At 50.2% G+C, this 22,780-nt stretch overlaps 1 protein-coding gene across 10 annotated transcripts in view; it reads left to right on the forward strand.

Annotated features, from left to right (window-relative positions):
- Nucleotides 1–9,520, forward strand: part of PLEKHA7 (pleckstrin homology domain containing A7) — a 262,522-nt gene extending 253,002 nt beyond the window's left edge. For 7 of the 10 annotated variants that reach the window (XM_060177093.1, XM_060177086.1, XM_060177088.1 and 4 more), the window contains 4 exons: nt 2,266–2,399; nt 3,548–3,690; nt 5,633–5,743; nt 8,103–9,520. In XM_060177093.1, the coding sequence (XP_060033076.1) occupies nt 2,266–2,399; nt 3,548–3,690; nt 5,633–5,733 (378 nt within the window). In that variant the 3' untranslated portion in view covers nt 5,734–5,743; nt 8,103–9,520. The remainder of the gene's footprint in view (nt 1–2,265; nt 2,400–3,547; nt 3,691–5,632; nt 5,744–8,102) is intronic. The other 3 variants (XM_060177089.1, XM_060177090.1, XM_060177091.1) reach the window with 2 other exon arrangements.
- The last annotated feature ends 13,260 nt before the right edge of the window (nt 9,521–22,780 follow it).

The raw sequence follows: 22,780 nt of genomic DNA on the forward strand, positions 1-22,780 counted from the left end.
GCTAGTGGTCTTGTTGCATTTTCTGGTCTGAGTTCATCCGGCGTCCTCTGGTGGCGCAAACGCACCATGACAGGCCCGGTGCCTGGATCTCTATAGAGGATGTGCACCTGTGGCTCTCCTCTGTGCGCCTTGTCCAGATGGGGCCACGTGGCAGGTGCGCCGTAAATATTCTCTAGATGGAGACTATCAGATGAACTGTGGTCTGGCCCACAGACAGCTCAAAAGTGTTTGCATGAAGACTTCACTAGAACAAATAGGGGTGCCGATATCTGGAGTTGCTGAGCTCTGGAGTTGGCCGAGGCTCCCGGGGAGAATGAGTCTGGTCTCCCCCCCCCCCCCCGCCCCCAGACATTCTCCCTCTGGTCTCTCTCAAACAGTCCACACTCAGTGCCGTCTCAGGTTCACACAGCAGCTCCCGCACACTGTCCTGAAGGTGTGTTTTCCAGTGTCCCACTTGGCCTGCCAGCCCAGGTGGGGGGCGGGAGGTCTTCCTTTATCTCTAGCCTGATCCTGCTATAATGTAATCTGCCTCCTCCCTCTGGATTTGCCCTGGTTGGAAATAACAGAGAGCTTAGTTTTTGCCGTCTCTCCTGGGATAAAAGAATCTGCAGGGGTTTAAATTTAATTCCAGGTTTTGCCTGGGTTGGACTGGATTGAGCCTGCTTTCTTAGAAGTGGCTACCCAGCCTGGCTTACTGCCTTGTTGCAGTCCAGGGAGGAAGAGCTGGCTTCGGCCTACTTAGCTCAAGCAAGACTACTGAGCCGCCTTTGCTGCCGACTTCACAGGAGAGACTGGTGGGAGGAACTAGGGCTGGTTCCTCCAGAGAGCAGTGGAGCTCAGCTGCCTCCTCTTGGGCAGAGGAGCTGTCCGAGATGAGAATCCATCCATCCATCCACCACCCAGCCGTGTTCCAGTCAGCCCTCTATCCATCCACCAGGCCCCTGCACGACACAGTGGTGGGACAGACAGGAAAATAGAAGGGAATAATGGGCCGGGGGGGGGGGGGCAGGGTAGGGAGGTCAAGGAGGGCATCTGGAGGTGAGGTTGGAAGGATAAGAAAGTGTCGATGCCCCAACTCCATGGGGGAAGCTTCACAAGTGGTGAAGCAGGGCTGCAGGTGTCTGTCTCCTGCCCCTCTGTCTATTTCTCTCTGCTTCTATCCAACAGTAAAAAGAAATTAAAAATAAAATAAAAACGATAATAAAAAAAAGAAAGTGTCGATGGAGGGGCCGTGTGTTGGCACACCTGGTTGAATGCATATGTTATAATGCACAAGGGCCTGGGTTCAAGCCTCTGATCCCCACCTGCAGGGGGAAAGCTTTGTGAGTGATGAAGCAGGGCTGCAGGTGTCTCTCTGTCTCCTTCCCTGCCTCTTCCTCCGCTCTCAATTTCTCTCTGTCTCTATCCAGTAATGAAGAAATAAAAATATTTTTTTAAGTGTCAGTGGAGGGACCAGGTGGTGGCACACCTGATTGTGCACACATGTTCCTATGCACAAGGTCCCAGGTTCGAGCCCCCAGTTCCCATGTGCAGAGGGAATACTTTGTGAGTGGTGAAGCAGGGCTGCAGGTGTCTCTCTGTCTCTCTAGCTTCCCCTTCCCTCGAGATTTCTGGCTGTCTCTATCCAATAAATAAATAAAGATTATTAATTTTTTTAAAGAAAGTGGCAGTGGAGTAAAGGGAATTGTACCCAGGGCAGAGGAAAGAACCAGGACAGGTCTCTCGGGGTCGGTGACTACGGGGTTGGCAGTGGTCAGGCGACCTAGGGCCTTTAGGATGGCTCTAAGACACTCACGCTGGCCTGGTTCCCTTCCCTTGGCTGACAGACTGTCTGGTATGGGAGGAAGAATTGAGGCTCCCAGGGGCTGGGCGGTGGTGCTAATTAAGTGCACATACCACCATGCGCAAGGACCCGGGTTCAAGTCCCCCCCTCCCCACAAGCAGTGAATGAAGCAGGTCTGCAGGTGCCTATCTTTCCCCTCCCCTCCCCTCCCAATTTCTCTCTGTCCTGTCAAATAAAAATAGAAAGGAAAAAAAGGGGGAAAATGGCCACCAGCAATAACCCTGGAGAAAAACAAAAACAACCAGAGTTTAGGCTCCTGAGCCAGACCTTGGTGTAGGCCTGACTCCGCAATGAACTGTCCCAGTGACCTGAACATGTCACTTAACCTGTGTGGGTTCCGTGTGCTTCTTCATGGGAGGAGAAGGGGGATAAGCCCCAGACCCAGACACCTGAGCCTCTCCTGCACCTCTCCCGGTCCTCAGCTGTCCAAACCTGAGAAGGTCCCCATCCCCGAGCGCTATGTGGAGCTGGATCCGGAAGAGCCACCCAGCCTGGAAGAGCTGCAGGCACGTTACCGGAAGGCAGAGAAGATTCGCAACATCCTTGCTCGCTCCAGGTCAGCCTGCACGCTCCCAGGTTCTGTTGGTCCCTCAGGGGCCTTCGTGGCCAGATGAGGGTGTGTGTTTGCCAGGCCTCCAACCCAAGTCTGCCCTGCTTGCTGCAGGGGGCAGCTGGCACTCAGGTCATCAAGGAAACTCGCCTGGGTCCCCTGGGAAGCCCTGAAGTGAATGTCTGGGAAGTGGGAGGGGGATTCCATGCCCCGTGCCCCCTGTCCCTGGCAAGTGTGCAGAGCTGAGCATGGTGGCAGAGGAGGTCTGCTCCAAGATGACCCTCCCAGCCTCGGCAGAGCCAGGGCCCCTACCTGTCCTGATGTTTCTCTGGAAACTGAGACTGTGGGCTGGCAAAATCGCTCGCTTGGGTAGTGTGCTGCTTTGCCATCGCGATGCTGGCTTGAGCCCTCACTGCATTGAAGGAAGTTTCGTTGCTGTGATCCCTCTTCCTCTCCCTCTCCCTCTCCCTCTCCCTCTCCCTCTCCCTCTCCCTCTCTCTCTCCCTCTCCTCCTCTCCTCTCCGCTGCTATATAATGAAAAGAGAAGAGAAGGGAATGGAAGAAGGGAGGAAAGAAGAAATTGAGGTGGGCCCTAGGAAGTGACTTTCCTGTCCTCTAAGTCTCCTAGCCCCAGAAATAGTAGATGGTGTTTGAGATCCTCCTTGCAGACTGGATTAGCCATTTCACAGCTGGACTGTATGCATAGAGCTGAGGCTCTTGTCTCAAGGTCTTTGATTTTGAATATACACACATCCCTCCAAAAAAAAAGAAAAAGAAAAAGGGAGAAAAGCAGGAGCTAGGTGGTGGGTGGTGCACCTGGTTATGGGCACACTCAACAGTGCACAAGGACCCGAGTTCACGCCCTTAGTCCCCACCTGCAGGGGGAGAGCTTCACCAGTGGTGAAGCAGGGATGCAGGTGTCTCTCTGTCTCTCTCCCCCTCTCTCTCTCTTCTTCCCGTCTCAATTTCTCTCTGTCTCTATCCAATAACAGATAAATAAAAACATGTTTTTAAAGAGGGAAAGAGAAGCAAAACTGGTCTCTGCTCCTTCACCTCAGGACAAAGTGTGCCATTTTGTATCTGACCCCTCCCCCGTGAGGTGACCTGCCCCCACTGAGGGGGGACCCACGGCCTGCTCTCCGCACCCCCCACAGCATGTGCAACCTGCAGCCGACGGCAGGCCAGGACCACAACAGCGTGGCGGACATGGACTCACAGCTGCAGGAGCAGGAGCGCGTCATCAACATCTCCTACGCCCTGGCCTCCGAGGCCTCGCAGCGCAGCAAGCAGGTGGCAGGTGAGGCCTCGGGCGCCAGCCTCCCGACCGGCTCCCGCCTGTGGCTCCGTGAGGCTCAGGGTCCGGCGTGGCTGGCTGGCTGGTCAGTGGGAAAACAGACGTCAGTAGTTGAGGCCACTGGTGTGTCCTAGCCGGTGGACGGCACAGGGCTTGGATGGTGAGGGGGAGCGGGCTGGGTGGCAAAGGGCTGGGGTGCAGGGAAGAGGACGGGAGCTCAGGATGGGCCGGGTGAGGGTGAGGGGGTCACCAGCGTGGTGCTGCTTTTCACCTTTCTCTGAGATTGACAGCTGAGAACAGGTCCCTGTGATGAGAGGTTTCTGGCCACAGGAGGCGAAGGGGGCGTAAAGGGGGCTGGACAGGGCAGCCGTTAGTGCTAACGGGGTCTGCTCTAGCCCTCCCTAGAACCCGGCTCAGGTCTGAAAGTCAGAGCCACTTTTCACCTTCTCAGAGTGTCCTACTAGCCCACGGGGGAGCATGACACAGTGGGCGGGGAGGCTTCCTCAGTCAGACTCCTCCTACACCCACACCCCCTCCTCACACACACAGGCAGCCACAAAGGCCACTGGGTGTCTTGGCCAGGCACACTCTGGGCCTTCTGGGGGAGGGGATGGTCATGGTCATGGTCCCCACCAGTTCTTTAAGCCTGGCCAGAGAGGCTTTAGAAGTAACCAGGGTAGGGCCTATAGTGCCCTAAAGTAACTGGGCCTGGGGAGTCTGGTCCAGGGAGCAGTGGTGGAGGAAGGAGTTGGGGGTCTGGGATCTCAGTGGAATCTGGCTGTCTGTCTCCCATGCCCTGAGCCTGCAGAGTCCCTGAGATCTCTGCTGCCCTGACTCCCCCTGAGTGGACCAGAAGGTCGTCACTGTGGCGTTCTGTGACCAGATGGCTCATCCGGGCCAACCCCTCCTCCTTGTGACACTAAGGCCCCCTGTGACCCATCTTGGCAGCTTGGCGTCCCCTCTCCTGGTACCCCAGGCTCTGGCAGGTGCACCACATCAGTCGCCTCCCTGGGGCCGGGTGGTGGTGCACCCAATTAAACACACAGAGTACAGAGTACAGAGCGCAAAGACAGGCGCGAGGATCCAGATTTGAGCCCCCACTCCCCACCTGCAGGGGGTTTGCTTCATAAGCGGTGAAGCAGGTCTGCAGGTGTCTATCTTTCTCTCTCTCTGTCTATCTCCCCCTCCTCTCTCAATTTTTCTCTGTCCTATCCAATAAAATGGAAAAAGTGGTGGCCAGGAGCAGTGGATTCATAGTGCCAGCACTGAGCCCCGGTGATAAACCCCCTTCAAAAGAAGAAGGATCTGGGCGGTGGCACAGCAGGTTAAGCGCACGTGGTGCAAAGCACAGGGACCGGCATAAGGAACCCGGTTCAAGCCCTGGCTCCCCACCTGTAGGGGAGTCGCTTCACGGGTAGTGAAGCAGGTCTGCAGGTGTCTGTCTTTCTCTCCCCCCTCTGTCTTCCCCTCCTCTCCATTTCTGTCTGTCCTATCCAACAACAACAACAGCAGTGGCAACAATAACAAGAACATCAAGGGCAACAAAATGGGAAAAATGGCTTCCAGGAGCAGTGGATTCATAGTGCAGGCACCGAACCCCAGCAATAACCCTGGAGGCAAAAAAAAAAGTCTCCTGTTGGCCAGTCCTGGCTCTACCTGTGTGGGTGGGACCTGTGATCCTCAACTTCTGACCACAGCCCAAGCCTAGCCCCTGTGCCCCTCTCACCGCCTCACTGTGTGGCCTTCGCTGCAGCCTTTCCTCACTGCATCCCTTCTCCATCTCAGGGACATCATACCTGGGGACTCCAGGCCCCTCCCGCCCAGTCCCCATGGATGAGTGGCCCCACCCCAGACATTAGGAGTGGGCAGCTGGCCCCTGCCCCGTTGGGTGGGGCATTTGGACGAGGGCCTTAACGCACCGCTTAATTCCTGTGTGCCCGTCTAGCACAGCAGCTGGCTCTCCTCCCGCCTAAAGCCCCGCTGTCCTCCAGGACGGTGCCACCTTATCCCCCCTTAAGCAACGGACTCCACTACACCTTTGTCTAACATCTGCCAAGTAAGAGCCCTGCCTGGTGTGACCGCTCACCTAGTGCCCAGCATGCCCCTCCGCCCTCTGGCTGAAGTGACTGTAGTGCCACCGTTCATGCTCCCTTCCCCTGGCAAAGCGGCCGCTGGGGACCCCTTGCCCCCGTGTCCCCAGGCAGTGGGCGCTCGTGATTTCTAGGAACCCAGTCCTCAGTGACTCCCATCCACCGAGTCCGAGGGCTCCTCTGCCATCCCGCCCAGCTGGAAGCCCGATGTCCCTGGGGACCAGAGTGGCCAGACTGCCAACCTGGGGGTGGGGGGGAGGTGGGAGATGGGGAAGCAGGACTAGATCTCAGCCTTTCAGGCTCTTTGGCCCAGGAAATCAAGAAATGAGAATGAGAGCCCCATGTTTTCACCCGTAAGGAAGCCGAGGGGAAGCTGAGGTGCAGCGAGGGCAGAGGGCTCACTCACTCTGGGGTCAGAGCAAGGACGAGGGCTCCTCTTTTTATCACTCAAGCTGCTTAGGAGGGAGGAGAAAGGTGAGACCTCGGGGCAGCTGCCACGGCTGTTCGAGGCGGGTCCTCAGGCACTCAGTGTCCTGGTGCTGCGTGAGCAGCCAGTGAGTCGCTGTGACCTTCAGGAAGGCGTCAGGAGGCCTGCCTGGGTTTAGTCTCTAGCGGCGTTCTGGTGATAAGCCCAACTGCTCACCTGACGGGAGAGGGCCAGGGGCAGCCCCAGCAGTCCTTTCCCTGATGCTCCACTACTCCTGCAGCTTCCATCCCAGCCTGTCCTTGTGTTCTTGGAGCTGACGGTGACTGGCAGTGTGTCAGACAGACACTGTACTAAGCCTCTTCTCTGAGTCAGACAACAGCCCCTTGAAGATATTCACATTAGGCACACATGTTATAATGTGCAAGGACCCAGGTTCAAGCCCCCAGTCCCCACCTGTGGGGGGAGAGCTTTGCAAGTGGTGAAGCAGGACTACAGGTGTCTTTCTCCCTATCACCCCTCCCCTCTCGATTATCTGGCTGGCCCTATCCAATAAAGAAAGAAAGATAACAAAAAGACATTCACTCTGTTTCACAGATGAGGGACAGGAGCTCAGAGGCCTGAGATGGCAGCCCAAGTTTGAACCCTTTGCTCTTTTTCAATTTTTTTTTCTAAAGATTTTATTTATTTATTAATAAGAAAGATAGGAGGAGAAAGAACCAGACATCACTCTGGTACATGTGCTGCCAGGGATTGAACTCAGGACCTTATGCTTGAGAGTCCAGTGCTTTATCCACTCTGCCATCTCCTGGACCACACTCTTTTTCAATTTTTTTAAATTAATATATTTCAGACAGAGACAGAAATTGTGAGGAAAGGGGAGTAGAGAGAGAGGGAGTCTTCTTCACTGCTTCACTGCCTGAGAAGTTTCCCCCTAGTATGTGGGGACCAGGGGCTTGAACCTGGGTCCTTATACACTACGATGTGTGCACTCAGCCAGGTGCGCCACCACCCAGCCCCTGGGCCATTTCAATATCTTTTTCTTTCTTTCTTTCTTTCTTTCTTTTTTTTTTTCCTGTGTTTTCCTTTTCTTTCTTTTTTAAACCAGAGCACTGTTCCACTCTGGTTTATGGTGGTGCTGTGGGTTGAACCTGGGACTTTGGGGCCTTGGGCATGACAGTCTCTGTGCAGAACCATTCTGCTATCTACCCATGCCAGACCCATTGGTTGTCCATCACCAGCTGTAGACTCATCTGAGCTCTCTATGTCTGTGGAGAAGGAAGTGAAGTGAGCCACGGAGAGATTGTGTGTGGGGAGAGCTTTCTGACCCCACCTGCAGCCTCAGAGGAGAGAACAGAGATGCTACCAGCATGAGGGGGGAAGGGAAAGCCCTACCCACTGGGGCCGGAGGAGGCGGGCATAGAGCTCTGGCAGCCCACAGGCGAGCTCCCCCACTCAGGTCTGCTGGGGCCACACCGGATGTGGAGTCTTCCTCCTGTAGGTCTGAGGGTGGTGGCGCAGAGGAAGTTCCTCCCTGCTTCTGGGGCCTGTGGGCTGTGAGGTTGGCACTTCACTAAGAGAGCAGGCACTCCCACATTTCCTCCCAGCGTCCTCTGGCAGGGCCAGACCCAAGTCCTGAGCTCCTCTTGCCACAGGGATCCAGTCTAGAGGCCAGACATATCCGGTGGGCTTCCTGGAAGTGGTGGTGGGACAGAGGGAGAGTGAATCTTTGAAGCCAAGGGTCTCTCACAGCGGCCGCATTGCCCCCCCTGCCCCGCTGCTCTCTGTCTTGTCAGCTCGCCATTTCATGACACTCTTATTCAGACATGCCTACCGCCGCCGGCTCTTGCCTGGGGGCAGGGGTCGCCCAGCCTCTCATCATCTCCTGTGCTTTTTGCCAGCCCAGGCAGTGACTGACCCGTGACTCGGCCGGCGTGCAGAGGTGACAGCTGGAGCCCAGGCTCCCATGGAACCAGTTTCCTCCAAGAAGACTGAACTTTCTTCCCACCCACCCCCACCCCCAAGGAAACCCCTTCCCGCAGGCAGGGGCTCCTAATGGAGGAAGGGGTGGCCACCACGGCACCGTGCCCCACCACCCCGCCCCCCAACTCTCGTCTTGGTGCAGACTCCCTTTTTACACCTGGCAAAGGCACTTTTGATACACACTTGTAAAAATACGGAGACTGTCTTTTAGAATCAGAATATATTTTATAATGTTCACCTCAAGGGCTGAGTGGCAGGGAAAATGGGGGGGACCAGGGGAACTGCATGTACCCCCTGGGGTGGCAAGTGGTAGGTGGGAGTCAGGGGGGAGGGAAGCCCACCAGCGGATGAACTCAGGTGAAGGTTGGATCTGAGGATGTGATTCTGGGAGTCCAGCACTGGGCTGCTTGGCGTGTGCTGTGGGTGAGGGTTCCACCGTTCCCTGACCTGTCCAGCCTGCTGAGCGACTCTGGAGAGCTGAGACTTGCCCTGGTTGATGCTCAGAGCCCAAGTCTGTGCCTTGGCCAACGGGTTTGGTTCTGGGACAGCGGTCTGTGTGGTGCCCAACCCCATTCCCGAGGTTCTGTGAGATAAACGCTTTCTCCTCAGAAGGGAAAATGCAGTCTGCTTTAATTTTTAAGATACGTTTTGAAATATAGGAAAGCTGAGAGGAAGGACCTCTTACTGTATTGTAAGCAATAAATGCCATGCTGGGTGGCATCTACCCAAAGCTCCCTGACTCTGTCCCAGCTTGGCTTCTCCACTGCCCACTCTAGAGACACCCTGGTCTTGGGTCTGTTTGCAGAAAGGCACCAGTGTGCCTCTACCTCCCCTACCAGCTGGCGACCAGCAGGGACCTGGAGGCAGGACTGTGACTTGACTTTCAGCCCAAAACAAGGAATGGGACAGCTGAGCCAGGCAGTGTCTGCAGTTCTTTCTCTAAAATAATAATAAAATAAATCACAAGCTCATAATCTTCTGCAAACAGAAAATGCTGTTTCAAAGGAACAAAAACTCCAGTGGGTGAAACCACACTTTAAATGAGAAAATTCTCTTTAACTATGGTCAGGAAAAAAAAAAATCTTGAATATATTTAGAAGTTGCTATTTTTAACTAACTCCATATGCTGCCAGTATCGACTTCATGGTATTTGCCAAAATAAGATTTTATTTTTTGCCTTTATAAGATTTTGTTGTGTGGGGGGGACAAATATGAAATGAATATTTTGCAGGAGAAAAAGTTAATTTAAATAAAAGTGTGATGGTTTGCAAAAAAAAAGGAAAAAGAAAGAAAACAGAAAAGAAATGTGATGTACAGATTAAAATATTAACCTGGTTGTGCTTTCTGTGTTGGCTGTGTTCTCCTGAGTAACCCGTGTTGGCTTTGCTGTTGTTTTCTCCTCTCGTTCCTTTGGAAAACCCCACCAGTGGTCCTTGAGGCTGCCTGTGTCCACCTGTGAAAAGTTTCTCCTTGACACTTGATAGGTTTTGGAGGTTGAAGAGAAGAATGCCAGTGCTCAGGCCTCCGACTGGGCTTTGGCAGTTTCTGGGAAGAGGCCCGGTCCCCCATCTCAGCCTAGCCACCGTGTCAAGGAGCTGTGCTGCTCTGGGCTCCCGTGAGAAGCTGGCTTGGCAGGCAGACTGCAATCCGAGATAGCAGGAGGGCCACCACAGTCCCCTTCCAGCCCACAGGCCGCTAGCTTCTTCCAGTGAGACGGGTTAGTGACGGACCATTGCAAACCGGATTTGCATTTAATTCATTCTGACTTGTGATATATACTAAAAACAGAAGGCGCAAGGCCAGTTCAGTGTAGGGCTGTGTGTGTTTCCAAGTTTGTTGTTAGAACAGTTGTTCTTTATTTCCAAGAAGGGTGTGCACAAGGTCTAGTGGTTTTCCAGCTAACAGAGGGGGTGGGGAGTCGATTCTGAGGTGTTTTGAAGGGGGGCATCACTGTTTAGTGATCAATTTTTTGAATTTAAAAAGAATAAAAAAGATGTCATGGGTAGAAGGTTTACTTGGAGATTGTCTATGGCAGGTGAAAAGAGGGAGGGTGTATGGGGGAAGACCCCCCCCCCCCCCAATAACTGAATGAAAAGGCAAAACCCAAGAAAGTACTGGGCAAGAAAGAAAGAAAGAAAGAAAGAGAGAAAGAAAGAAAGGGAAAGAAAGGAAGAACTGGGCTGAGTCACCCCCTCCCCCGATGACTGGTGTCATTTTCTGTAGTGTCTGCAGTGAAAATATGCCAGTGGTTTTCTTACTGCCAGTCACAGTCTCTGCTCCATCCATACAGTCCTTAGTAAGAACTATCATGATGCTCTGACCACACTCTTCAGAGGGCTAGTTGGTGGCACACCAGGTTAAGCGTACACACTACAGTGCACAAGGACACAGGTTCAAGCCCCTGATTCCCACCTGCAGGGGGAAAGCTTCACAAGGGGTTAAAGCAGGTCTGCAGGTGTCTCTCTGTCTCTGTCTCCCTCTCCCCTCTCAATTTTTCTGTCTCTATCCAATAATAAATAAAGATCTAAAAAAAATTAACTTCACTGTTCAGAGTACGTGGACAGGGATGAGGGGTGGCCTCTTCTGTAGGAATTGTGGTCCACAGAGAGTGTGGCAGGCCCTCTGCACGTCCCTTGATGAACATATGCGGTTTGGAAAAGGTGTGTCCCAGCTTGGGCTTGTGTGACCTAGCAGGCCGTGTGACCTAGCCTCCGCCTCACTCCACAGGAGCACCTAGTTCCCTGAGGAAACATGGGGCTGCGTGTGACAGCAGCAGCTCCTGAACAGGGGGTGGGGTGGGGGGCTCACCAGCTGGGCACGACTGTGCGGGGGAAACTCCGTATGTCCCAGCAATTCCAGTCTCACCTCTTTGCAGGCGAACCCAGGATCTGAGCAGAGTTTTAAAGAATGCCATTGTGCTTGACAAAGGGAAGCTGAGAGCACTTTTCCAGGCCTGAGTTTTAACAAGCATCAGGCCCAGGCTAAGTCTAGGATGCCTGTCGGATTTTACCAAGAACCGATGAGAGAGAGTATCTTGGGACCTAGTGTGAAACAGACACCAGGAGTCATCTTTTCCTCACCTGCACTCCAGCCTTCTGAACCGCGCAGATTCTCAGCACGACCAGGGCGTTTGCTGAAGTGATGAAAACCAAGATAGCTCTGCACCTGGGGAGGCGCAGGGTAGATGTGCCCACTACGGCAGATCCTGGCAATAAGCCTCTGGCTTGCGCCCCATCAGTCACTTGTCTGCTTGGCTGTAGGGTGCAGACTCCCCCAGCCCATTCCTCTGCTATGATCCTTGAGTTAAATTGGGTGTCTGGAGCTTTTCAGGCTGTGGGTTGCATCCCGAGGCCAGGGAAGCCTGCATCTGCTCAACGTGAGTGTTGGGAGGGGGGTGTAGGAGCTGGGGGTTCCTGGGGATGGAATGAGAGGGATCAAAACAGACCCTGGCTCACCTACACAGGAGCCCATTTTGGGCTTTGGAAGCAGCTTCCCCCAACTGTGGTGCAATACTCCAAGGCAAGTCCTTTTGTAGCCTCACCAAGGGTGCAAGAGAAGCAGCAAATCATTTGTCTAACCCACAGATCACATTTCTGAGCCTCAGCAGGCAAATGCTGGGAGCCCTCTGCTACCAATTCAGCGTCACACACTGGGGTGTGTGAAGGCCATTGCCCATGGGTGTTGTGTGCTGTTATGAAAAGAACAAAGAGACGAGGCTGGAGGGGGGGGGGATATGTGGCAACCCCTCCCGGTCCACTAAACATGCCACTGCTTTGCCGCCTCCACTCAAAAGGCTACCACTTTCATTGCTCTCCAAGCAAAGAAACCTTTCTTCAGAGCGAGTGACGGGTACAAAGGCAGCGTACAAAATGTGCTCACATCACAGTCCCCGCAATTCTGTTTGAACAAGCATATTGATTGGTTCTGACCCTGTTCCATTTTTTCCCTATTATTTGAAAAGGTGCATCTAAGTGTAGTGAATTGAACTGGTGGAGCTGAACTTTCCATGAAAACTTCTGGAGGTATTTCTTGAGTTCAAAGCTTTTGAATTTTAAAGGGCATTTTTAATATGAGTCTGTGGAGTGTTGCTGGCACAGTCCAACAAGGGGCTTTCAATGCAGATGAGGATAGCTTGAGGGTGCTTATAGAGCAGCCCAGAAGGGCCCCTGCTTTGGGGAGAGAGGCTGAGCTTCAAGTTTGGAGCAGCACCCAGGGGCCCTGAAAAGAAGCTTTCTGATTATATTGCCTATGTGTCTGAAGGACAGAGGAAGGGTTTAGCAGCTGAGCTTTGCTAAGGCTTATTCAGGGAGAGGCGGAAGCACTTGCTAGAGCTTCCATCTGCTGACTGAGGGTTTCGTCCTCATGAGAAGGGGGCTGCTCACTGCTCAGCCACTCGCTTTCCCTCACACTGCTTTGGAACCGAGGAGTGAGGGGCCATAGTTCTGTGGTTGAAGTCACTGGGAATTGGTACTGTCGGTGGCTCCTGGGTTGACATCACTGCTCATTCCCACATGCTTTCCCACTGGTCCCTGAGTCACATCGAAGTCCTTAACTGATTCCGTTCTGCTCACTGTGGGAGCTGGGACAGCGGCCTCTGTATCCACCCTGGCCTGAGGCCCTGGTAGCATCCACGAGTCTCCATTTCCCCACACGTGGGACAAGGAGGGAGTTATGTTTGCTCACTGAAGACACCACTCTCTCGGTCTGCTCTTGGTTTGTGTCTCTCTTTGCTTCCAGAAGCCATTTGAATCTAGAAAGCAGCTTCCTCCTAGACCAATAATTATATAGTTCAGAGGCAAAACTGTCCCTAGGAGCTAGGATATCAGCCTGGGGCTTCAACAAATCAGCAAAGATCCTTCCAGTGTCCCTGCTAAATCTCCAGCCAAGAAGCTTGATCATGGGGCAGCCTGGTTCAGATCCCTGCTGCCTGGTTCTGAGGGAAATTCAAGGGAATTTCACATACAATCTGATCTGTGCTTTCTTGGCTCTCCATACAATCTGATCTGTGCTTTCTTGGCTCTCCATACAATCTGATCTATGCTTTCTTGGCTCTCCCTTTCAGGGCTTCCTGCTGTTAATGTCTGCTTCCAGGGGTCACCCTATGTGATGTGCATTACAGGAAGGGAAGGGAGAAAGGAGTGGGGGCCGTCCATGGAGACCCCTTACCATAGGACTCCTCCTTTTTCTTCTAGCCATACTGAAGCACCAAAAAGCCAGTCTTTTTCTCCTTCCCTCCTTCTCTTGCCAATTGGGTTATTGCTGGGAGCTCAGTGCCTGAAAAATGAATTCATTGCTCCCTGTGACCATTTTCCCTTTTTGTTCTCCCTCCTTCCTTTTTTCTTCTCCCCCCCCTTCCATTTGGTAGGATAGAGAGAAGTTGAGAGTAGAAGAGGACTTACGGAGAGAGAGAGAGGTCTGCAACACTGCTTCATCATTTGTGAATCTCCCCCACCTTTTGCTGGTGGGGACAGGGTGCTTGAACCTGGGTACTTGTACATAGTAACATGCACTTAACTGGACACACCACCACCCTGCCCCTTTCCAGATTTTATTCATTCATTCATTTATTTTGCCTCCAGGGTTATCACTGGGACTTGGTGTAGGCACTTACAAATCCACTGCTCCTGGCAGCCATTTTTTTTTCTTTTTTATTAGATAGGACAGAGAGAAATTGAGAGAGATGGGGCAGATAAAGATAGACCTGCTTTACTGCTTGTAAAGCACCCCCCTTGCAGGTGGGGAGCTGAGGGCTTGAACCCAGATCCTTGCGCTGGTCCTTGTGCTTTGTATTATGTACGCTTAACCAGGTACGTCACCACCCGGTCCCCCAGCTCTCTCTTTCCCCCTCAGTTTCTACTTAGAAGGCCCATGATGCTGGAGTCACAAGACAGAGGCTGATTGGTCCTATCTGCTTAGTGAAGGAGATTTCCAAGACCCACAGCTCACTACATGAGTGAGAAACTTTGGTGTCTGCATCCCCTACAGCTTTGTCTTTGTTTTCTACTCAGTCTGCAGGTATCAGTATTCCCACACTACATACGAGAGAGAAAACAGGTAGATGCTTCCATGACTAGTAAACAGCTGATGAGGTTTGGGTGCGTGGTCTGACTCCAGCACTTAGTGACATAGATGCTGTTGCCTTGGGAGTAGAGGGTGGAGGGAAAGGCAGTCTTACGGGTGTGGATTCTGGGCCAGTTGAAATAGAATCACTTGTAGTGGAAGTGGCATGCTCACAGACAGCCTGAAGAACCCCAGGGGGACCGGCGGCCAATGGGCCCTAGCACAGTGCCTGGAGAGCTGTGAATGCTCAGTTCCTGGGAGCTGCCAGCATGGCTGTGTTTGCCGTGTACGAAACCCGGGGAGAGGTGTTGGTCCCTGGGCTTTGGGGGTCAGAAGCAAGCTTTGCTAATTGTCTCTTGGGCTCCCGTCAGACTGACTGGGATAAAGAGACACATGGAGGAAATGCTGATTCCCTCATTCGCCCCCAAAGAAGGAGGAAGAGAAGTTTTCCTTAGAAGCCTCTTTGGCATTCCTGGAAACAGGACAGTCTTAAAGAAGCCTACTGTTTTTTCTTTGTTTGTTTTTCTATTTTATTTTTGATTATTTATTCTGGATAGAGAGAAATTGAAAGGGAAGAGGGAAATAAAGAGGAAGAGAGCAACACCTACAGCCCTGCTTCACCATTCCTGAAGCTTTCCCTCTGCAGGTGGGGACCAGGGGCTTGAACTGGGGTCCTTGCACATTGTAACGTGTGCTCTACCAGACTGTAGCACTTGCATGCAGTGGGGGCTGGGCTTGAATCTAGGTCATGCAAAGCCCTGGTATCTTTGAGAGCACCTGCCTGAGGTTCTGTCTTCACTCAGACCTGGTGTCTATATTTCTTGACCAGTGCTGTTTCTCTCAGGGCAGAATTAGGGACTTTGGAATGAGGACCAGAATGAGGTCCTGGTGCAGGGGTGAGTGTGGGAGGGGATGTACATCCGGCCAGGCTGTGGCACACCCAGTTGAACACATATATCACTATGTGCAAGGACTTGAGTTCAAGCCCCCGGCCCCCACCAGCAGGGAGAAAGCTTCACAAGTGGTGAAGCAGTGCTGCAGATGTCTCTCTGTCTCCCTCCCTCCCCTTCTCTCTTGATTTCTTCCTGTCTCTGGCAAATTAATTAAACTGGAAAACTATCTTTAATGCACATTGTACTCTGAATCTTTCATTCATTTGCTGGCTCCTGCCTGTTTTGCTCACCAGAACATAACCTTCCTGTGAGCAGACACCATGTTGTTCGTTAACCCTGAAGGAGGCCCAGAAGGAGTCTGCCACTAAGAAGACGCTAATGATTTGTTGAATGGAAGAGATCAAGGACTGTCAATAGGAGAGCAGCTTTCTCTTTTCCTCAGATCTTTGCCAGCCTCTGCTCTGTGCTTTATTATTAATTTATTTAATATTTTTATTATTGGATAGAGACAGAAATTGAGAGGGGAGGGGAGATAGAGAGGGAGAGAGACCTGCATCCCTACTTCACCACTTGTGAGGCTTTCCCTCCTGCAGGTGGGGACCAGGGGCTTGAACCTGGGTCCTTGTGTGCTGTAATGTGTGCGTTTGACCAGGTGCACCACTGCCTGCCTCCTGTTACATGTTTTATACTCTAACTCCCAGAGAACCTGTTTCCTTCCTTATAAGTTTTTTTTGTTTGTTTTTTGTAATAACCTGGAGTATGGAATTCAATTTCACCTTCATTAACTGCAACCCATTTCCTGCTCTGAAAAATGGGCACAAGAACCCATCTCAGCGGGGTGCTTGTGAGGACTGAAAGGGACCGTCTTTAAGCAGAGTCCCTGACGTGGGAACACAGAGCACTAGTCCCCATGCTGGTTTGCCCTCAAGAATGATGGTTAGTTTGCATGGCATCACTCTGATGGTCCCTCCCCTGACTCAGCAGAATAAGCTGGGTTGGGGTCCTCTGCCATCCTTCCTACCCCACCTCAGTCTTCTGCGCTTTACTGCCTGGCTGCTATTTTAGCCCCCAGCAGGAAGTCCAGCAGTGGCCCAGGACTTTTGAAGCTGGAGTTTGCAAGCCCGTGCCACTTCTGGGATGTCTCCCTGAACTCCCCCAGGACCGAGGACAGGCCAATCCTCAGAGGCCACCTCCTGCAGCCCTGCAGCTGCCCACCTTGACATCAGATCTACCTGTCCACACTCCTTTGATGTCAGTTTCCAAACTGTAGTCTTGTACCCTGCTCTGAGGCCCAAGGCTTTGAAGTTGACCTATAAACTGAGCTTTCAGGAAGAAAGTTGTCTGTTTTGCCTCAGAGCACGGCTGGGCCTGTAAAGGCATGCAGTGAACACCTGATAAATAATTCTTTCTGGGCCCACGGAAGATTCGTTCCATTTAAAAGGGAGGAATATTCCCTTGACCTTTTCACTGAAGTTCTGGGAGGAGGTGGTTTGAGAGGATTTTCGCATCTTTTCATGGAAATCACACGGGACAAGTGGGTAGTCTGAGAGCTGAGCTCCAGTGATGGCTCTGAAAGGGCCCCCTAACCTTGACTCCTGATTCCAGGCCCCCTCGGCCAGCCCCAGTCCCCTTACACTCACTGACTCCTCTCATGAACATGGCCCTATTGTTCGCTAAACTCAGCTGGAAATACCACCCTGATGGCTTACTTTCCTCTGGGTGCTTGGCAGGACAAAGGGGTGAAGGAGACAGGACTGGGCCCCACAGGTTTCCACAGGGAGGAGTCCTGGGCAAAAAGAGGGACTGATAGGCTCAAAGCACTTACTTAGGCCATCCGGTATGGTTGGATACTAGGGTGTGGATTCCTGTGTGGTTTTTGTCAAACCCTTTCTTTATGGTAAGATGTAGCTTCTGTCTTAAGGATACACAGAATTACCCAAGTGCAACTCAGTAAATCAGGGGTCCGGGTGGTGGCGCACCAGGTTAAGTGCACATAGTACGAAGCATAGGGACCAGAGCAAGGATCCCGGTTCAAGCCCCTGGCCCCCCACAAATGGTGAAGCAGGTCTGCAGGTGTCTTATCTTTCTCTCTCCCTCTATCTTCCCTTCTTCTCTCAGTTTCTCTCTGTCCTATCCAACAGCAACAACAATGGAAAAAATGGCTGCCAGAAGCAGTGGATTCATAGTGCAGGCACCAAGCCCCAGTAATAACCCTGGAGGAAAGAAACAAAACAAAACAGTAAATTATCAGAAAACAAATATCTGTGTGATTGCCCCTTGAGTAAGAAATTGAAGCTTGCCACAATGCTGGAAGCCCTAGCCATGCCCCCTTTCACTTAGTAGGCTCCTTCTCTGTGCCATGAAGGATATGGCTCAGCTCTGGTTTCTTTGGGTGCTGGAGATTACAGAACCATTATGCTATCTCTCACATTCAATCTCCTGACTTGTGCTAACTATTCATCTTCTTTTTCTTTTTATTTCAACAATGTGATCTTAATTTTCTTCATTTATTTTGGACAGAGAAAGGAGTTGAGAGGGAAGGGGAAGATAGAGATAGACACCTGCAGCCCTGATTCACCTCTCATGAAGCTTCCCCCTGCAGGTGGGGACTGGGGAGCCCGGGTCCTTGTGCACTATGATGTGTGGGTTCCACCAGGTGTGTTATGACCTGGCCCCTCACTTGCTTTTTCTTTCTATCAATAGTTTTATTATCTGAGCAGGCGTTGTCAAACACTATAGCTTGATTTTTCGTTTTCTACAATGTATATGGTTGGAATAATAATGTATTTCTTTGTGTCTGGCTTTCTCCCCCTTACACATCATGTTTATAATATTCATCCACATAACTATTCATTTTACAGTTGCGTAGTATTCACTGTAGAAGGATCTGACAATTATCTATTCCACTGCTGAAGGATATTTGAACATTTGTATGTCCGGTTTGGAGCTATTACAAATAATTCTGCTAGTGGTCTGGGAGATAGCACAATGGATAAAACACTGAACTCTCAAGCATAAAGCCCTAAGTTTGGGCCCTGGCATGCACGTGGCAAAGTGATGCTCTGGTCCTCTCTTCTTCATTAATAAATAAAACATTAAAAATTATGTTGGAAACATCTTTAAGTCTCTTGGTACACATTTTTTTTTTTTTTATTTCTTGGCCACCAGGGTTATCATTGAGTGGCCTGCATGACTCCACTGCTCCTAACCGCCTCCCATTTGATATAGTGACACAGAGAGATAGAGGGGAAGAGACAGAAGGACACATACAGCACTGCTCCACTACTCCTGAAACATCCTCCCTGCAGGTGGGGGCTGGGGGCTTGAACCCAGATCCTTGCACATGGTGACGTGTGCTCTACATGGTGTGCCACTGCCTGGTCCCTGTATTTCTTTTGGCGTATACCCAAGTGTAGAGTTTCTAGGTGGTAGGATAAACATAGTTTCAATGTGAATAGAAAATGCCAAACTTTCCCAATGAAATAGAACCAGTTTATACTACTGCCATCAACATAGGAGCTACTTTCCATCCTTTTGTGTGGTGGTGGCAGCCTCTGCACAGGCCTCCAACAATGGCCCCACTCGCCACTCCCGGTATTTATACCCTTTGGTTTTGGCTGGAGCTGGCAAGTAGCTTTTACTGAAAGGGATAGGACAGTGTCACTTCCTAGGGGTTACAGACTGTGGGTCCTGTCTTGGACATCCTTCCATGCCTGCTTGCTTTGAGCTAGCTTTGGCAGGCCCACATAAAGGGAAAGGGATGGACATCTCTAACCAGCAGCTAGTAAGAGCCTGGAAAGTGTAGCAGCTGTGTGGCTGAGCTTGGGAATAGGTCCTTGTGCCAGTCTAACTCTGACATGATGGCACCCCTGACTGACGCCTCGAGAACAGTCTTGTGAAACAGCCTGGACCAGAGATCTTGAGCTGAGCCCAGATTTCACACCCATGGAAACTGTGAGACAAGTGTTATTTTAAGCTGGTATGTTTTTGGGGTCATTTGTTACACAGCAATCATCAATACACTCAATGATATATATATTTTAGATTTTAAAGTGACAGAGCTGGGAAGGGGGTGGGGGATTGGGATATATTTTAGATTTTAATCATTTTTGGAAAGTGGAGTAGATTGGATAAGTATCTAATTACTTATGGCAATAGCTTTCAAATGTTCACTGATCATTTGGATTTTCTTGTCAAGTGCTTTCAGATCTATGGTCACTGTCCTGCTGGATTGGTTTCTTTTTATTTGTAGGGACTGAATTTCACTCTATCTTGGCCTGTGTGGTGTTTGGAAAGTGGAGCCTAAGGCAAGAGCTTACAGATAGCTTTCATGAGAAATGAACCTATAGGACAGAGGTGAAAACAAACCAGGGGCAACTAGAAAATTGTGTCTCTTCAAGTCAGTCACTGGGACCTTTTAAGAACCATGTAGGGAGTCGAGCGGTAGTGCAGTGGGTTAAGCGAACATGGCATGAAGCGCAAGGACCAGCGGAAGGATCCCAGTTTGAGCCCCCGGATCCCCACCTACAGGGGAGTCGCTTCACAGGCGGTGAAGCAGGTCTGCAGGTGTCTGTCTTTCTCTCCCCTCTTTCTTCCCCTCCTCTCTCCATTTCTCTCTGTTCTATCCAACAACATCAACAACAACAATAACTGTAACAACAATAAAAAGCAGCAAGGGCAACAAAAGGGAAAATAAATATTAAACAATTTAAAAAGAAAAAAAAAACCATGGAGGGAGTCAGGCGGTAGTGCAGCAGGTTAAGTGCAAGTGGTGCAAAGTGTAAGGACAGGCGTAAAGATCCCAGTTCGAACCCCCGGCTCCCCACCTGCAGGGGAGTCACTTCACAGGTAGTGGGTGAAGCAAGTCTGCAGGTGTCTTTCTTTCTCTCCCCCTCCTGTCTTCCCCTTCTATTTCTCTCTGTCCTATCCAACAACGAAGACAGACGTGTGAGGATCTGGGTTCAAGCCCCCAGCTTCATGAGAGGTAGAGCAGGGCTGCAGGTGTCTCTTCTCCTGTCTATCCAATCTATCTCTATGCAATACATAATATATATTCACACAAGGCAAGAAAGAAAAGAGCATTTATCCTCTAGCTCCATGGGGTGCTAAGTCCCTTACATCTCCAGCTCCTACGTATGTGAGGATTCCCATGATGCCTGGTAGCTAAGGCCCAAGACATCCAGTGAGATCTTGCAACAGTACAGCTAGAGTAAAATGGCGGTCCTGAGGACGTATAGCGGAGCCTCTTATCAGCTGAGTGCACTGCAAAGTCTTTCTACCACTTTTTGCAAAGTGTCTTTAATGAACTAGACATTACTAATTTTCAGGTGATGTATTTTATACACCTTTTCCATTGTGGTTTGTGGGGTTCCTCCTTGTTTACAAAAGATATCTTGTATTTGCCAAAAAATATGGGTGGGGGGGCAGTGCTTGGTGGTGGCGCACCTAGTTGAGTGCACATTACAATGTGCCAGGACTCAGGTTCAAACCCCCAGTCCCCACCTGCAGGGGGAAAGCTTCACAAGTGGTGAAGCAGGTCTGCAGTTGTCTCTCTCTCCCTATCTCCCCCTTCCCTCTTGATTTCTAGCTGTCTCTATCCAATAAATAAAGACAATACAAATATTTTTTTAAATGTCTTGTAAGCCCTTGGTTCACTTTCAGACCTATAATCCATCTGCAATTTTCTTGGAGAGAAAAAGGGTGAACTGAGAACTTGTCAGTTGTATCATTCTATTTTTCTTGTCATCATGTGCTTTAAAGAATGTGCCAGATTGAACCCAGGGCCTTATGCAAGCGAGGCATGTTGTCTATCATTGAGCCACTCCCCTGGTTCCACTTCATGCTTAGTTCTGTCACTGGGCAGGGGAGATAGTATAATTGGTTATGCACACTCATGCCTGAGGTTCCAGTCCCAGGTTCAGTGCTCCACACCAGTGTAAGCCAGAGCTGAGTAGTGCTCACTGCACCACCTTCTGGTCTGCATCTTTTGTTCGTGTCGGGAGCTGTCCCATATATATATATATATATATACACACTTTCTGGCGGTGGGTAGCCTTCATCAATTTGGTTAGATTTTTTTTTTTCTTAAAATTTATTTTCCTTGTATTTTCATTTGCTCTGATCAACAAATTATAGGAAGTTAGCTTTTTTCACTTTTACTACCTAAATTCTAATACAGTGGACTGCTTCTAAGACAGGAGCAGTGGCACAGCCTTTATCGAATTCAATCACATTTTGCCCCAGGTACACCAGGGAAGGATGTGCGAGATAGTTGTGGTCACAAGGGTAAACATTTCAAGGTTTTAGGCTGTTCTTTCAGGTCTTCAAAATGGCAGATTGACAAAACACACATATACTCTGACAGAGGTTGGGCTCTAATGAATGACTTCGAGGCAGGGGCCGTCTTAATCCTACTTGGGGCTTGTTAATTTTATGCTTTGGAGGCTATTTAACTGCATCCCTGGCCTCTCTATTGCCTATCAATTAACAGTCTTGGAAATACATGTCGGTCTACTGTAAATATGCTGTTAATCCTTTGGCTTTGTCTGTTTAGCTCAAAATTAAGTTTCCAGCTTATTGTATTTACTGAGAGCCTCAATATTCAGAGCTAATCTTTTTTAAAATTTATTTTATTTATTCCCTTTTGTTGCCCTTGTTTTATTGTTGTAGTTATTGTTGTTGTTGTTGGATAGGACAGAGAGAAATGGAGAGAGGGAGGGGAAGACAAGAGAGGAGAGAAAGACAGACACCTGCAGACCTGCTTCACCGCCTGTGAAGCGACTCCCCTGCAGGTGGGGAGCCAGGGTTCGAACAGGGATCCTTATGCCGGTCCTTGTGCTTTGCGCCACCTGCGCTTAGCCCGCTGCACTACAGCCTGACTCCCAGGGCTGATCTTTTATTTCCAATAATCAGAATGTTATTGCTTCTCTTAAAAGTTTTCAAGATCAACTTGAGAATACAGTGACGGCAAATTATCTGTTGTACTTATGCATGTCCCTAAGGAGGGTATTTAAAAAAAAAAAATCACTGATCAACAATGCCAAGTATTATATTAACAGGTTAGGCAAGAAATGAACTAAAAACACCTACTTTAGGCTAGTGGCAATCACTGATAACTTTTCTTTATTGTTGTATCAAAGTTGGGTAGAAGCCCTATCAGAGTAGACTCAGGATAGGAAGGGCAATTAAGTCTAGACAATATACATTATTAAATTAGATGGTGTGACAGGATTACAGCGTTAGCATATGCTATCAAGGAACAGTTAGAGGGGACATATTTGGGGCTCATGGGACATCTCCACTATGCCACTGCCTACAGTGCAAAATGTAGCCATCTTTATGTGATGCTGAGACCAACAATTAAACTTATTCTGACCCTGAATTATGTTAATGTTTAGTGGCACTTGAATTTGAATGAGAATTTCTCAATTTCTTCTAGTGTAGTTGTTTTTTCAATATGGGTAGTAACAACTGTAAAATTGGAAACAAATCTGAAAAAAAAATTCAGAATGGGTTACAAAAATCAGAAATGAATGTTTAGCTGCTATACTCTTAGCATTTTCTGTATTTTCAAATTTAAGAACCATCATGCACTTTCTTGAGTAAATGTAAATAGCTCAATGACCAACCAGTTTTGACTTACA

This window comes from Erinaceus europaeus, chromosome 17, assembly GCF_950295315.1.
Source record: "Erinaceus europaeus chromosome 17, mEriEur2.1, whole genome shotgun sequence".
Lineage (NCBI taxonomy): Eukaryota > Metazoa > Chordata > Mammalia > Eulipotyphla > Erinaceidae > Erinaceus > Erinaceus europaeus.